Source organism: Eurosta solidaginis, chromosome X, assembly GCF_040869045.1.
Source record: "Eurosta solidaginis isolate ZX-2024a chromosome X, ASM4086904v1, whole genome shotgun sequence".
Classification (NCBI taxonomy): Eukaryota; Metazoa; Arthropoda; class Insecta; order Diptera; family Tephritidae; genus Eurosta; species Eurosta solidaginis.
In genome coordinates this window covers 91,425,926-91,441,628 of record NC_090324.1, presented here as the reverse complement: position 1 = coordinate 91,441,628, position 15,703 = coordinate 91,425,926, and the positions used below count along the sequence as shown (strand labels likewise).

At 35.7% G+C, this 15,703-nt stretch overlaps 1 protein-coding gene and 1 long non-coding RNA gene across 2 annotated transcripts; one reads left to right on the top strand and one right to left on the bottom strand.

The window, feature by feature from the left end:
• The first annotated feature begins 1,772 nt into the window (after nt 1–1,772).
• LOC137235053 (uncharacterized) lies at nt 1,773–11,394 on the top strand. Its single transcript, XM_067758280.1, has 4 exons — nt 1,773–1,890; nt 9,405–9,564; nt 10,497–10,608; nt 10,768–11,394. The coding sequence occupies exons 1-4, from the start codon at nt 1,773–1,775 to the stop codon at nt 11,020–11,022; spliced, it is 645 nt and encodes a 214-aa protein (XP_067614381.1). The 3' UTR covers nt 11,023–11,394.
• Nucleotides 11,395–13,650: 2,256 nt separating this feature from the next.
• Nucleotides 13,651–14,783, bottom strand: LOC137234287 (uncharacterized). The gene is made up of 3 exons (XR_010947766.1): nt 14,574–14,783; nt 14,176–14,517; nt 13,651–14,122 (listed from the first exon to the last, which is right to left on the bottom strand). It is a non-coding gene; the product is annotated as an uncharacterized lncRNA (long non-coding RNA).
• Between the last annotated feature and the right edge of the window lie 920 nt (nt 14,784–15,703).

Below are 15,703 nucleotides of genomic sequence, written 5' to 3'. Positions count from 1 at the left end.
TTTTTAATTCAGGAGAGTCTTTAGTTGTTCTCTGTGCGACAACGAACATCTGCATTTCGTTTTAATATTATAGTGAAGTGTGAAAAATAATTTGAAAAAAAAAAATTTTAATTTAAGAATATTTCATATGGCAGCTGCCTCAAAACCATTCAGGCTCCGCATCACATTCGACTATTGATAATGATTTTTTGCCTGGGCCTTCGAACAGTGAGGAGACAATAAAAACATCAAACAAAAATGTAGGTTTACATGAATCCGAAATCGTAAAGTTTCGTGGTGACACTGATGAAGGTTCATCATCAAAAATTCTTCCAACAATACCACCAACTCTGTATCAAAGTCCAGATTATTTAAACTACTTCGACATCGGTACCGTGAATAATGAGTTTTTGCGATCTGAAGAAGTGAACGAAATAATTCGTCGAGGTCGTCAAAAGTGTCCTGTTATTTTTCCATGTGATCATCATGACGAGGCACTTCCTACCTCGTTGTTAAACAGAATCTTGCCAAATGGAGAGAAACTGGAGCATGACTGGTTGGTGTGGAGTGCCAATAGCAATGCTTTTTATTGCCTACCATGTCGTCTGTTAAGCACCAATTCTTTAAATCGACCTAAAATGTGTTCAAACGGAGGCTACAATTGATACACTTATCAATGACCAGCTAATCACTGAAACTCAAAAGTGGAAAGAAATTTTATATAGAATTTTGGACACTATTTTATTTTTGGGTGAAAGAGGCCTAGCTTTCAGAGGCGAAAATATATGTCTTGGTGAACGAAACAATGGAAATTTTTTGGGCATCTTGGAACTCATAAGCCATTATTATCCGATACTTAGAGATCATTTGGAGAAAGTTAGGATTTCACAACAGCAGCACAAACGTTTACAAGTTCACTATCTTTCCCCAGACATTCAGAACGAGTTTATAGAAATTTGTGCAAAACACGTGAGGGAAACTATATTAGATCAACGCAAGAAAGCCAAGTATTTTGCTATTATCGTTGATACTGCAACTGATGCTAGTCACGTTGAACAGACTGCGTTCCTTTTGCGCTACCTCCATTTCAATTCGAAAGCAACAAATTTTACAATTCAAGAACGTTTTTTGGCTTTCGTGGATCGTAACCAAAAAAACTGGTCAGGAAATCGCTGATTTAATTTGCCATACTCTAAGTAAACATGAAATCCCATTAACAGATTGTCGTGCACAAGGGTACGATAACGGCGCCAATATGAAAGGAGCTGACAACAGAGCACAACGTCACATTCTCGACAAAAACTCGAATGCTGATTACTCGCAACTGTGCAACCCACAGTCTCAATTTATGTGGTTTTGATGCTGCAGAATGTTGTACGGCTGCAATTACTTTCTGCGGAGTTGTACAAAAATGTTTTACTATTTTGAGCAGCAGTCCACAACGATTGGACTTCCTCAAAAAAATGTACCGAGCTCTCTTCACAGTCTTTCAGACACTAGGTGGTCGGCTAGAATTGAGGCAATTAGACCATTCGCAAACCATGCTCCAGGATTAACACAAGCACTCAGCGCATTACTTAAGCTAAATTTGACTGCAAAAGCAGTCATAAATTCAGAAAACAAAAATTCGGAAACAACATTAGTCACAACCCTTTTTCAGAAAGCCAAAATTCAGAAGTCAAAAATCCGGAAACAAAAATTCAGATTCAGAAGTCAAAATTCAGAAAGTAATAGGTCAGCAAAAAATATTAACTTCGAACCTGCTGCACGCCGAAAAACGGCTTATGATCCGAATGGTACAGCAACAGCAACAGTACTACTGCAACAGTACTACGTTTGAAGCAAAAGGTAAAAAAGCTCATCTTCCACTGCAAAACATGGACCCTCTACAAACAGCAGATGAAAACCCAGGTAATGGCAGCCTTGCCACCCGAGAGGTCAACTTATTCCCTACCCTTCCATACAACAGGAGTCGACTTTGCTGGACCATTTATGGTAAAAACTTCCCCTTCGCCGAGCTTCGTATGTGAAACTTACGTGTGTGTGTTCGTCTGTTTTCCACAAAGGCTGTTCATTTAGAAGTCTGCTCTGATCTCAGCACGAACGCCTTCAACGCAGCCTTTGTCAGAAGTATTTTTACTTAATCCCTTTTCCAAAGTTTTTCAGTATATTTGTTTTTCAAGGTGAAAATAAATAAATCTGTATTTCATTTAATCCCGTGCGCTCTTGTTATTTTTAAAGGTGCATAGTGCAAATTTATACAGAGGTAAGCTTTCAGCAATTCCCAAAATATTTGAGCAAATAATTACATGTCAACTTCAACGCATGTGTAGCTCCATATTATCGCCCTGCCAGCATTGTTTTGTGCCGCGTAGATCAACCACTACCAACTTGCTTGAGTTTACTTCTTTTTTAATGGATGGATTTTTAACAATAGGCAAACGGATGTGATCTATACCGAGTTCAGTAAAGCGTAAGACTATGTAAGTCATGAGCTTTTAGTTTACAAACTTGGCTTACTTGGGTTTCCGAAGCATTTACTTTTATGGCTCGAAAGCTATATCGCGAATCGGACTCAACAAGTTTTATTTAAAAACAGTCTTTCAAGGTTGTTTGATGTAACGTCCGGTGTGCCTCAGGGTAGTCATTTTGGTCCGTTACTTTTTACCTTGCTTATAAATGACTTACCGCAAACTCTCATATATTCCTGAACTCTTATGTATGCGGATGATATTAAACTTTCTTTACTCATACTTGCCTTCGGATTCTTCCCGCATGGAGTTTCTTCAGGCAGACTTGGACTCATTTCAATGCTGGTTCATTGCAAATTTACTAGTTTTAAACTGCTCGAAGTGCAAAATAATCACATTTCATCGAGAGAAGCCAAGTTTGACATCGTATACGTTAAACAGCACGCCTTTGGAGCGTATATCTGTTGTAAGTGATTTAGGCGGTCTTTTTGATCCAAAACTGACTTTTAGTACGCACACTTCATCAATGGTAAGCAAAGCAACGGGTATACTTGGTTTCGTGAAGCGATGGGCTAAGGAGTTTAAAGATCCGTATCTGACTACGACCCTCTACACATCGTTTGTACGACCAATCGTAGAGTATTGTTCGTGTGTCTGGTGCCCAGGGTATCAAAATTTTATAAAGCGTATTGAGTCGGTACAGAAGCAATTCATTATATTTGCACTACGTGATCTTAATTGGGATTCAAGTTTGCATTTGCCACCATATAGAAATAGGCTTCTCCTTATTAATCTGCCAACTTTAGAAAATCGAAGAACTTTACTCGGGGTAATGTTCATCCATAAGCTCAGTATGGGCGAGATTGACTCCTCTCATCTTGTTAGTCGACTAAATTTTTCTGTTCCTGGTAGAACGTCCAGGCACTTCGTGCCTTTTCATTTACCAATTTGCCAGCATAATTTTGCCAAAAATAATCCACTGCGTAACTGGTGTTCGCACTACAACAACTTGTATAACTGCATCAGCTTTGAATGTTCGTTTTCCGCGTTGCATAATTCAATATTCTCACGTCTGGCCTGATATTTCGTGCTTTTTTTCATATGTATGGTTGAATTTAATATATACATTTGCATTAAATTGTGTTTAACTGTAACATTAATTTTATGTTAATTTATATCTTAGTAGTCAACCTCATTGTGTCTGTGTCGACTTTAATCCAAATAAAATAAAAATAAAATAAAACAATTTTATTGTAACTATATTATTGCATTTTAACAACATAGTTAATCGATGTACAAAACATAAAAAAAAACATATGATCAGCTGTTAAAACTGACATAGTTCCACAAAATGTTGTAAATCGTCATTCATTTCATTAATTTCCTGATCGCTCTTTTGAGAAATAAATCTGAGAAATCAAAAACCAAAATTTTGCTCCAACTGCCCACCCTTCTCTTACATCCTTTTTTTTGCTGGCGCTCCTATCGGCGGCGGTTATTATTTGACCCCTTTTGTGCGACCTTCGCAAACCATATATACAATGGTGGCCATAAAAATAACCCCACATAACTACTAATGTAAATTTGGCGGGATAAAATTAATCATAATCTTTAAGCACATGAACGTATACCAGCATACCAGCAGCTACGTACAAAGCAAGGAAGGCGTTCTTCGCTTAGTGGGACAGCGTTGGAGTAAGCAAACCATTGTAAATTTTACCAAGTAGCGCAACTAACAGCTGCTCGGTGAAATTCGCACATTCACACGCACAGTTCTCGACTCAATTTCAAAAAAAAAACTTTGATTATTTAGTTTAAATTTTAAAGTGAGATAAACCTTACCAATTGATGTATAAATAGAATACATAAGGCGAATTTGTTGTTATTAAAAGAAGCTTTTTATTATATTAAAGTTTTTAACATTATTTTTTCCAACTTAAATTTAACAATTTCATGCGTTTTTAAAGCATTTTCGTGCATTGAAATACAACCACGTTCATATACGTTTTGACATTATATTTCATACTCGTTCGTGTTTGCCATTCTCATTGTTTCTAAATTCGTAAACAATAACTCCAGTTATTCGGTGTAATTTTTCGAAAAAATTTATTATTTTTGTGAAATTTTACACTTAATCTGTGGTATTGTGGTGGCCAAAAAGGTTTTATGCAAAAATACATTGGCTTACAACGCGACAATGTATTTCGTAATGTTGAAGTATTTATATGTGTATAAAGCTTGCACTTGAGAACACGGTTGCCACCTATTCATTTGGAAAAAAAAATGGCCCTTTTCAACCCCATATGGTCCGCTGGTCCCTTTTTCTCAATTTTGGTTCTTGTTCGGCACGGATTTGGTACTTTTATTTCTTTTTCACTGAAACAAAAATTCAAAATACTGCTAATAAAATTTTCGGCAAATCTATTACCCATACATAATTTTCAATTACTTTTGTAAACCCATTATGTACATGTAGCTTAAGTTATTAGAAGTAAAGCAACCCTATTGTAAATATTAGCCGTGTTTTTTTTACACGTGAACGTCTATACGCTTAAACTTTATATGAACTGCTAAGCGTCAAATTTAAATACACCTCTGAAATTGCTGCGCATAAAATGTGTACTACTAAATTTCAATACGCATTATACTCAGATATAACTGAAATATGTGTTTTTGTTTACCCTCTACACTAATTCTATGTATTCTATGTGTGTCCACAATTCGTCGCAACTGATTTAGCTATATGTTATACCCTATGACCATCATAGGGTTGTGTCTCCGCTTTTCGGTACACCCTGTGGCTGTAGCTAGTTATTTAACCACTGCCGCTAGATGGGTCTCCTAAGCATTATCTAGGCGAAGATAGGCGATTTTTTTTTCACGCGCAAACGTAAACGTATACGCGTGTATAAAAAAACACGGCTATTGTAAAACTATCTATATGAAAATAGAGGGCAACCTTGAAAATAAATATGGTGGCCGGCACTTCCGGTAAATTTAAAGAATAGAAAAATCGTGTTTCAACTTAATCATTAAACGTCGTATAAAATAATTGAAATACCTAACCAATTTACACTTCAATGGAATTCTTACCACGAAAATTGCTCTATCTATAAAATGTAGCAGAACAATGACATTTCATAAAAAAAAAAAAAATGACATTTCACCCGGTAGATAATGTAGGCAAGGCATTAAAAAGGGAAGTGTTGAATGTTCGGGCAAACACATTGTCATTAATTTTTGATGAAACAACGGACTTATCAGAAAAAAACTTGTTTCAGTGGTTAGATATTTCGATCGGTATTCAGTTATTACACAGTTGAAACTTTTAAGACGCTTGATTTTTAGTCTGAGTTCCAACTCACACTTACGGAATCTAGGCTCTATTATGAAGTTTAAACTGTTAGGGAAAAAGTAAACATCTAAAAAAAAAGCATTAACCCCACTGCTTAGTTTTATTTACGATTTACTGAGTTTGCCACAACGCAAATTTTTTAACCGTTCTTTAATAAAACCTAACTGCGCTATGCACTTTATTCCATTGCAATCAAGCAAAACTAGGTTCACAACGCTTGGCTGGTGAAAGACATAGACTAATCCTAGAAACGTGAACATATAATACCTAAAGGTGCACTTTATTTTTGTTTGTGCAGTTTGAATTAAAACCAAGTTTCTACTTTATTAAAATTTTTTATATTAACCATTGAAACATCCCAATTGTTTGTATACCAATAAAACACCTAAAACTTGGTCCTTTTTTTTGCGATGTGGTCTTTTTTTCGATGCATTTTGGTCCTAAATGAAAACATGGTGTAGCAGCCGTGTTTGAGGACGTATGTGACAAGGTTGCATTTTTCAGAACTAATTTTTTTTTTAAATAATGAAATTGTAGTATGGAAGCGACAGCCATAGTAGTAGACATGTATGTGAATATTAGCAAAGTTTAAAAACAAAGCATTTTTTCTTTGAAAATAATCTAAGGGAAGATGCACACAAGGCGTATCTTCATATACGCGTATTAGGTACAGCATAAGAAATCTTGAGGCGTAGAAAATCGTAGCTGCATTCTATATTTTGTACGCGTCTACGAAGCTATGTCTCGTGTGTATCTTTCCTAAGTTTAGCTTCTTACGAGATCCAACATTTTTAATTAATAATGATAAATAACACGTGAAGCAACTAAGCTTAAGGTGACTTTTGAGTCGTTTTGGCACTTGCGTCTACATCTGACTTTGAACACACGCGCTTTAATTGCTTCAATCTATAAGCAACGCACGGCCAACGTCAAAGCAAAACACAAATAATTAAAAACCTAGGGTTCTTCTTGAAGTTTCCTGGATTTCTTGAAAAATATAAGAATTTATATCGCCGTTCAACTAAATAAAAACATAATTTTGTATTCATGTCGACTTCCTGATCGATCAGGAGGGACGGTGGAACATATCCTCCTGGAACGCGACGCAATCTGATGAGGGTACAATAGATCAACGGTCGGAGTGCAATCCCCAATAAATTTTCTATCTATCTTCATGTTATAAAAATAGTTGTATTTCATTTTTCCTCATGTGACAGGGGAACTTTTAACGTCCGTTATTTTAAAGTAACCCTTATGTGACGAATCACTGAACGATTTCTTTCAAATGAAGTGTTTGTTAGCGTTCACCGAAGATGGTGAAAACGGCCCCTGGAATTGTTATCTTATATAGCCAAAGAAACTTATGCATAAGCAAAATTTAGTCAGCACAAAACGAATAGTAAGAGAAAATTTAAAATATAATGCATATTTATAAAATGCATGCAATTTAGAAATCATTTTTATGATATAAAATTAGTTTGACATATCAGATTTGTCAATATTATTTTAGTCCAGCTACTTTTAACACATTTATAATATTTAAGAAGACCATTTAAGAAGTAAGAAACATGATTAATGCTTACATTAATATGTGTTTCATTTATTTTCATTGAGAAATAAGTTCGTAAAAATAAAAAGGACGTTTCTATAAAGTGCATGTGAAGCTCCATAGATAAAATGAGTAATAGAAGGAACATTGGTTTATATATTACATTTTTAAGCGTGGTACGCAGATCACAAGAAAGTAAAAATTCCATATAAAAAACGCTCAAGAAATGATCAAGAAAATTCCTTGTGGTAAATTTTCTTGAAGTAGTACGTAGTTTACAAGAAATTTAGTACGATACTTTACTACTATTTTTCCATTAAATTTACATACGGCAACACCGGTTTCCGCAAGAAATATGTCAAGTGCCATATATTTCTTGAAGAAAAAAAGGTAAACAACTGGAAAAATTAGGTAAGCAAATGGTTTTTTAATTTTTCTGCAATAAATAATTATTATTTTATTTCAGAAATGGAAATAAATATTGCTGCAGCACCAAAACGCAAAAAGCGCGTATAAAATTTCACGGCGGAGGAGAAACGGGCTCTGATAAGGGAAGTGAAAGAGTGGCCCAGGATATGGGATACTTCTGATCCATTGCATTGCAACAAAAATGCAGTGGATCAGGCCTGGGTCCACTTAAGTAGCTCCCTTGGGAAAGAAGGTATGTTAATAAAACTTTTTGTATGTATATTTGTGGTAATTGTTTACTTTAGCTCACAACTGCTAAAACTCGTCCAAAAATATCAGGAGAGGAGTAAAAAGACGCGCTTTGCACCCAGGATCACGAATCCGAAGGCGGAAATTCAAAATTTTATTTCGTTTCGGAGATATTTGGGTAATAGTCTAGTTGAGGGATCGACTGCTAATACGCGTCAAAAAATATCGAGAGAAGTGTCAAAAGACGCGTATTAATCTCGAGAACAATAATCCGAAGGCGGAAAAGAAAAATGTTGTCTCTGTCCGGAGATATTTGCAGTTGAAGTTGGCGATTTTCATGTGGTTGTTGTTGTGTTAGTACCCCCAAAAAAAATTGTACATCACCGTGACGGTAGCCACGGTTATACCACACACTCGGACTTGGCATGGCGTAGCCCAGGGTTATTTTTTATAAGCGCGGCCGAAGGCCGCCAACGCAGAAAGGTGTTCTGCGCAAAAATACTATGGATCCCACCCCCGGTTTGCGAGGTACCCGCGAGTCTTTTTTCGGTTTTTCGTTAATATCTTTTGAACGAGTTGAAATTTTTATTTTCCGCCTTCGGATTATTAATACTGATGTCAAGACGCGTCGTAGCGTATTAACAGTCGACCCCTCAACTAGACTATTACCGATATTTGCAAACAAAATTGAAAATTTTCATATGGTTGTTATTTTGATGATTTTGTAGTACCCACAAGAAAAACTGTGGGTAAAAGTGTGTTGCGCGGATATAGTTTTGGTCTCCAAACCGGTGTTGGACCCACCCAGGGTAATTTTTTATAAGCGTGGCCGAAGGCCGCCAATGCAGAAAGGTGTTCTGCGCAAGAAAACTATGGATCCCACCCCCGGTTTCGGAGCGCTCCGGGGCCATTTTTCGGTTTTTTGGAAATAACCTTTGACAGAAATAAAATTTTGAGTTTCAGCTCTCGGAGTCGTGGTCCTGGGATCAAAACTCGTCTTTTGACACCCCTCCCGATATTTTTGGTCGGGTTTTTGCAGTTGTGAACTAAAGTAAACAATTACCATATTTGTGTATTTTAATTGGTAATTATTTACTTTAGCTCAAAACTGTTAAACCACGTCCAAAAATATATGGAGGAGTGTCAAAAGACGCGTTTTGTCTTTTATAAATAGGTATTTGCAAGCAAAGTTGGAAATTTTCTGTAATTTTCATTTGGTTCGTGTACGCACAAGTATTGCGTGTTCCGAAAACTGCAAGTGTGTTATTGGTACGGAAGTCAAAACGTATCTTTATATACCTCTCGCGACATTTTTGGACATGTTTAAACAATTGTGAGCAAATGCAAAGTATCACATTTAATTGTATGTGTTATTTACATTACTGATTGAAAGCAAAGACGCGTGGACCAGCCTTCGGGAAAGCTATCGCTACCACGCCAGAGCATCCAAGCGGCAAAAGAGTGGCAGTAGCGGCGGCGCTGCGTTGGATGCGGCTATATTGGGAGTTTGCCGGGGAAATGGCATTCTTGCCAAACGTTTCACAAAAACGAAGGTAATTTTGCAATCCACTTTTAACTAACTTCCCGATGACCTTCTCCCCCTCCCCACATTTTGTTTGTGTTGGGGATTGACCTCATATAACTCCTTACTGAATTTCAATGTTCTAGCATGAATATATTCAGAGTTATGTAGTACTAAATATTTATTTTGCATGGGAGGTGCCACGCCCCTTTTATATATCGATATTATTTTTAGCCTATGACCATCCTTGGAAGGTTTCTAGTGGGTTGTGCAAATTTGGTTGTGATCGGTCGATACGTTTAGGACGCAACTCGATCTATACCTACATACATACCTACATTATTTGATTTTTATATATATAGATAGATGTGTAAGTTAGAAGTACCTCATAAGTTTCCCCGAAATTTCAGAATTTTTTTTTATCGAGAGTGTTGAGTATTTTTTCCATATGTTTTGATTGAAAAATCACTTTTTGTGCATGAGTTGTATGGAAGAAAACAAGGCTGCACAACGAAATAAACGAATATTTTTTTTTCGACAACGAAGTCAAAAAAAAATTTTTTAAATTCGTTATGCTGGCATCAGAAACAAAATCAAAAACTTAAAATTTTTTAGTAATTTTTTGAGCGTTTTTTGTATTGAAAAACATACTCAAACTCTAAAAATCAATTTTTTTTTACTTTGATATCAACGAAATGAATATCGAATAAAAAACGAAATATTTTTATTTTTTTTAAGAAAATAACCAACACTGTCTACAAAAAAAGTTCTGAAAATTCGGGGAAACTTCTGAGAAACTTCTAACTTGGACATTACAAAACTGCATATTCGAAAAACTTTTTGAAATTCGGATAAAAAAATTCAAGTTTTGATAAAAAAAAGTTTTTGAAGTTTGATCCATTGTCATGAATTCTGTGTGTATACTTCAAAAAATGTTAACATTGTACATGTACTCCCTTGCAGGACATTTACATCTTCATCGAATTTCAGTGAGGAATCAAGCCAATCTCCCTTAGATCCCTCAGAGGACTTGAACAGCACGCAAATTAGTGACAACGATTCCCAATACGACTATGTGAGTATGGGTTCAGATGGTAATATCGACAGCAGTATTGCGCATTTGCACCAGCATCACATTCTGCGTTGATGGCTGGCAATATGCGCAACAGCATGACGTTCTATAAATAATAAATAAATAAAATATATAAATAGACCTATCATTTTGTATTTACAGAATCCAAAGCGTTCGAAACCGTATACGTTATCTCAAAGTCCAGATGAGAAGTGGGGGCGCTTCAATAGAATTTTAAAAAAGCAAGAGGAGTTTTTGGAGGATCGTAAGAAATCCCCATACGCCCAGGCATTATCGACTTTTGACTGGCTGCTAAATAAGCTGCCACGTTCTGTCGGAGATGACATGTGTCTTCACATAAACAGTATCCTTCTACAGAAAATCGTGGAACACAAATCCAGCCAGACCACAGAATAAATTGGTCTGTACGTCAGTGCACCACCTGTGATCACATATCGTCCTCATGAAAAATTGTTATAAATTATATTTAAGTAAGCAGGCTAGACCGCGCCGTCGAAATTATTATTCCTTATGTTGGTACGAACAAAAAATTGGTCTACAACATACACTCATTGCCAAATTAATAGGTACATAATTGATCGGTCAACTACACCTTTCAGAATAGTTAATTGAATTTCAAAATTTGTCATTTGGATTAAGAATAGTTATCTGGATTTCAGAATATGTTAATTTGATTTCAGAATAGGTAATTGGAATTCAGAATGTGTGAATTGGATTTCAGAAATCGTCAAGTGGATTTCAGAAAATACCTTTCGAACCATTTTACATTTAAATGAATTTAGGAAATGCCTTGAACTTACAAATTATTTTCCAACTTTGCGTAATAAATTGTTTGATATCTGAAATCCAATTGATGCCTTCCGAAATTGAATTGTCTATTTTTGAAATCCACTTCACACATTCTGAATTTCAATTGCCTATTCTGAAATCCAATTACTTATTCTGAAATTCAGTTGACGTTTTCTGAATTCAAAATGGAAAAGATTTAGATTTGCGAATGATTCCTTCTAAGTTTTTAATTTTTTTTATAACAACATTAAATTTTTGGTTCGTACGAACATGAACTATAATTTCGACGGCACGGTATAAATTGCCAAATCGCCTCAGCCTAATACAGGCCCTTATTGAAAGTATATATTTAATGAATTTAATAAGCTCTTAAAGCGTCCAAATATGGAAGTCTATTAGCAAACTCTTTTGTTCATATTACCCAATATCTTATTAGATAAAAAGAAATGTTATTTTATGTTTGTTATAAATTATACCCCTTATTCATAAAAAAAATAAAATAGGTTTATTAAGCTCTTATAATTGGAAATTTGTATGGAAATGTTATTTTAAAAATCTTTATAAACCCTCATGATTTTTTATGTATAAGGGGGTATATTTATTTAATCCCATTATTCATATAAAATATTGAAGGTTTATAAAGCATTTTAAAATGACATTTCCAAACAAATTTCCAATTATAAGAGCTTAATAAACCTATTTTATTTGTTTATGGATAAAAGGGGAAGTTTATAGGCGCTTATTGAAAGCATGCCTTTATTATTATTTATTGTATTGTATTATTAATGAGCTCTCCAAGAGTAAATGTTGAAGTCTGTTGGTGAAATTTATGATATATAGTGTGCGACATAAATAAAGCACCGAAATTCCTTTCAGAACATTACATAGCTCAACAAAAGTCAAATTATAAGTTCTAGGATGTTAAGTCTCTTTTATTAAGGAAGAACATATACTCAATATAATATATAAATGTTTAGTATATCGACGGCTGAGTGGAAGATCACCTTGTTTCAAAACATTTAAAAAAAAAATTCCCTTTCTCAGAAATTGTTTCAAGAACGCCTTAACTTAGAATTTTTTCCTAAAACGCCCTATTTTATAACTTAGTTCCAAAACGCCGTATCTTAGAATGAGTTTACAAAAGGTCATATTTGAACGAAAACTAAATACACTTGCAGCTGAGATAGGGCGTTTCTGAAACTCATTCTGAGATAGGACGTTCTTGAACCAAGTTTTGAAATAGGGCATTTTTGAAACAAGTTCTAATTTAAGGCGCTCGTGAAACAATTTCTGAGAAAGGGAATTTTCGAAAAATGTTTTGAAATACGGTGATGTTCCACTCAGCCGTCGATGTGGTCTTCACAAATAAAAGCAAAATATTGGGGCATATCCATAGTCAGAATTAAGTGGGTACTTAAAGTTAGTTGTAGCTTTTTGACAAAACTTCCAATGGGCTATCTGTCAAAAAAGTTGCAACTAATTTAGAGTATACGCCCCATTGAATTAAGAACTTGCATTTAAGATTTTACTTAACCAAAAGTAACAGAGACTTCGGTGCTTTAGTTTTGGCGCACACTGTATATATCGTCACTTGATTGCCAGAAGCGTGAGTGTGCCATTTTTTAAACTTTGATCTAATCAGGTCATTAGATGGACCATTAAATATTCTATATTGTATCAAAATCTCGATTAAAATGCATCACAGGAAGGCTGTATAATTTGCATAACAAAAAGGCACTCTAATTTGCAAAATATAGCTAAATCTATAATAGAAGCCACCTAAAACAAAGTTGCAAAAGTTACAAAGAATTAATCAAACTTTGAAAAACGGACATCAAAATTTACACCTTTTTTGGCAGAGAGTCTAGCAAATTTTTGAGTACGCAGTTTTGTAGCCCAATCAATTTCATAATAATGGTGTAAATGCTAGAACGACTAAAAAGTTTATCTGAATTTTCAGAATTTTTTTGTAGAGGCTGTTGAGAAATATCTTCAATACAACGCATGAGAAAAATTTTCTTTTGTATGGAAGAAAATGTTGAACAGCCTCTACAAAAAAGTTCTGAAAATTCAGATAAACTTTTTAGTCGTTCTAGCATTTACATTATTATTTTGAAATTGAATGGGCTACAAAACTGCGTACTCAAAAATTTGCTAGACTCTCTGCCAAAAAATATGCAAATTTTGATGTCCGTTTTTCAAAGATTGATTAATTCTTTGTAACTTTGGTTTAGGTGGCTTCTATTATAGATTTCGGAGCCACTGTTTGTATGTATATTTATTTTTAGTTTTTAATGTTTCTTTGTATATACATACATTGTCTGAAAGTGAAATTTATAGACTGAATAAAAGCCTTCAATTCCAATTCTATATTTAATTTTGCGATTTTATATTTTTTGTATGACTTTGGGTCCATTAAAGGAAAGTACAGCGTCCAAAACCATTTTAGAAAATAAATCTTTTTGTTGATGAATAAGTTTGGAGGACATTGCTGTGGCAGCGCCTTTTTCCAATAAAGCACGTTGTTATTCCTTTGATTGGCGCCTCTACATGTACAGCCATGTCATATTTTGGTCATGCATAATTGTAATGCTTTACGTATAGCTTTAATGATGATATGTGCATGCACGCCTTCCTCAACATATGGCTTAACTTGTTTTAGGATTTCACCTGCTTAAAGTACTACTGAAGTGGTGCCACCGCTGATCTGATAAGAGAAACATTTTTATTCTACACATTATAATATAACAAAAAACTTACCTCAGCATCTTGAGATTTGGCGATTTCGACTAGAGTTTTACGGCTGGATGCACAATATGCAATAGTTTCATACTGCTTGCCCCATCATTTGAAATTGTGGCCTTACCACTGGAATCAACAATATGCTTGTCCATACTGCGTGGACCCAATGTAGTGCGTATAGCGTCCACAATTGATTGCGAGGCATTGATGTTGGATATGAGTTTAGGTTTACCTTGAGAGCTATCGGTACCCAAACATTTTTTACACAAAAACTCATACGTACCCAATACAAGTTCAGGACATTCATATTTATCTACACGCTGTCCGGTGTGGCCCAAATGTTGGAAATATTCAGTTGCACTGTTGAGAAAGAATATGGATCAATGAACACAAGCAAAATTTACAGATTTTTTTACCATCTGTTGTTACTTTACACACAAGACTTTGGAAACGACGACCAGCATCTACAAATTGTATATATGAGCCTTGCAAAGATTACATCTAATTGCACCCAATTCACCAACATTTATAATGGGTGGCTCATATTCACCCTCAACCGTGCGTGCCATTGGTGAGACGGTAAGTGTAATGGACAAAGCTGTTGTTTTTAATAAATCAGCTGTTGCAGGTATGCAAAACAAAGACGGCCTGCAAAGAAGAAAGATCAATGTAATTGCCAAACAAAACATTAATTTCGATTATCGATACCTAACGTAACGTGGCGAGGAGTTACCCTAATTTTCTACCACATATTTTGTGGTCACCAACGGCGGTAATAAACCCTGTTCATTAGTAATAAAAGCACCACCAGCGCTATTTTGATTTTCAATGATAACGCTTATCGGATTTGGCATCTGATCGGGATCTAAACGGCGTTGGGCTTGATCATACTGTTGCGGCTGTTGATATTTACCAGTAACAGTTGCAGGTGGTTGCTAAAGAAAATAACACAAAAATAATCATCAGCAAATTTGTAAATTATTGATTGTATTAGCATACATTATAACCAGAACGTCCGGACGTGTCCGGGTATTGGGGGTTGACCCGGCTTGGGTGGTTGACTGAGCATTGGCGTCTGTCCAGGTTGTGTTGGTGGCATCATTTGACCCATGTAACCACGTGGTGCACCTGGTTGTTGTAGAGGATAACCTGGATTTTGAGGTTGTGGTGGATAGCCCGGATTTTGTAGCATTGGCAGATAGCCATCCTGGGGAGGTTGTTGCTGCTGTTATCGTGGCATTGCATAACCCGGTTGCTGTTGTGGTATATACCTTGGCATAACTGGATGTGGTGTCATTGCCCCACCTGGTCCAGTAGATGAGGGCGGCATACCTAGAGGACCTTGTTGCTCATGGCCACCAAATGACTGGCGCATAGGGTGTTGAGGTGGCATTAGACCAGGCTGTCGTGGCATTGGACCCAGTTGCGGTGGCATTTGCTGTTCATCTGTTTGCTGGTATGGAGATTTAACACTGCCGGCAATTGATGTTGGTAGTGTAGCTGACCAATTTGAGGACCACGTCATTTTATTTGAATTCATTGTTCA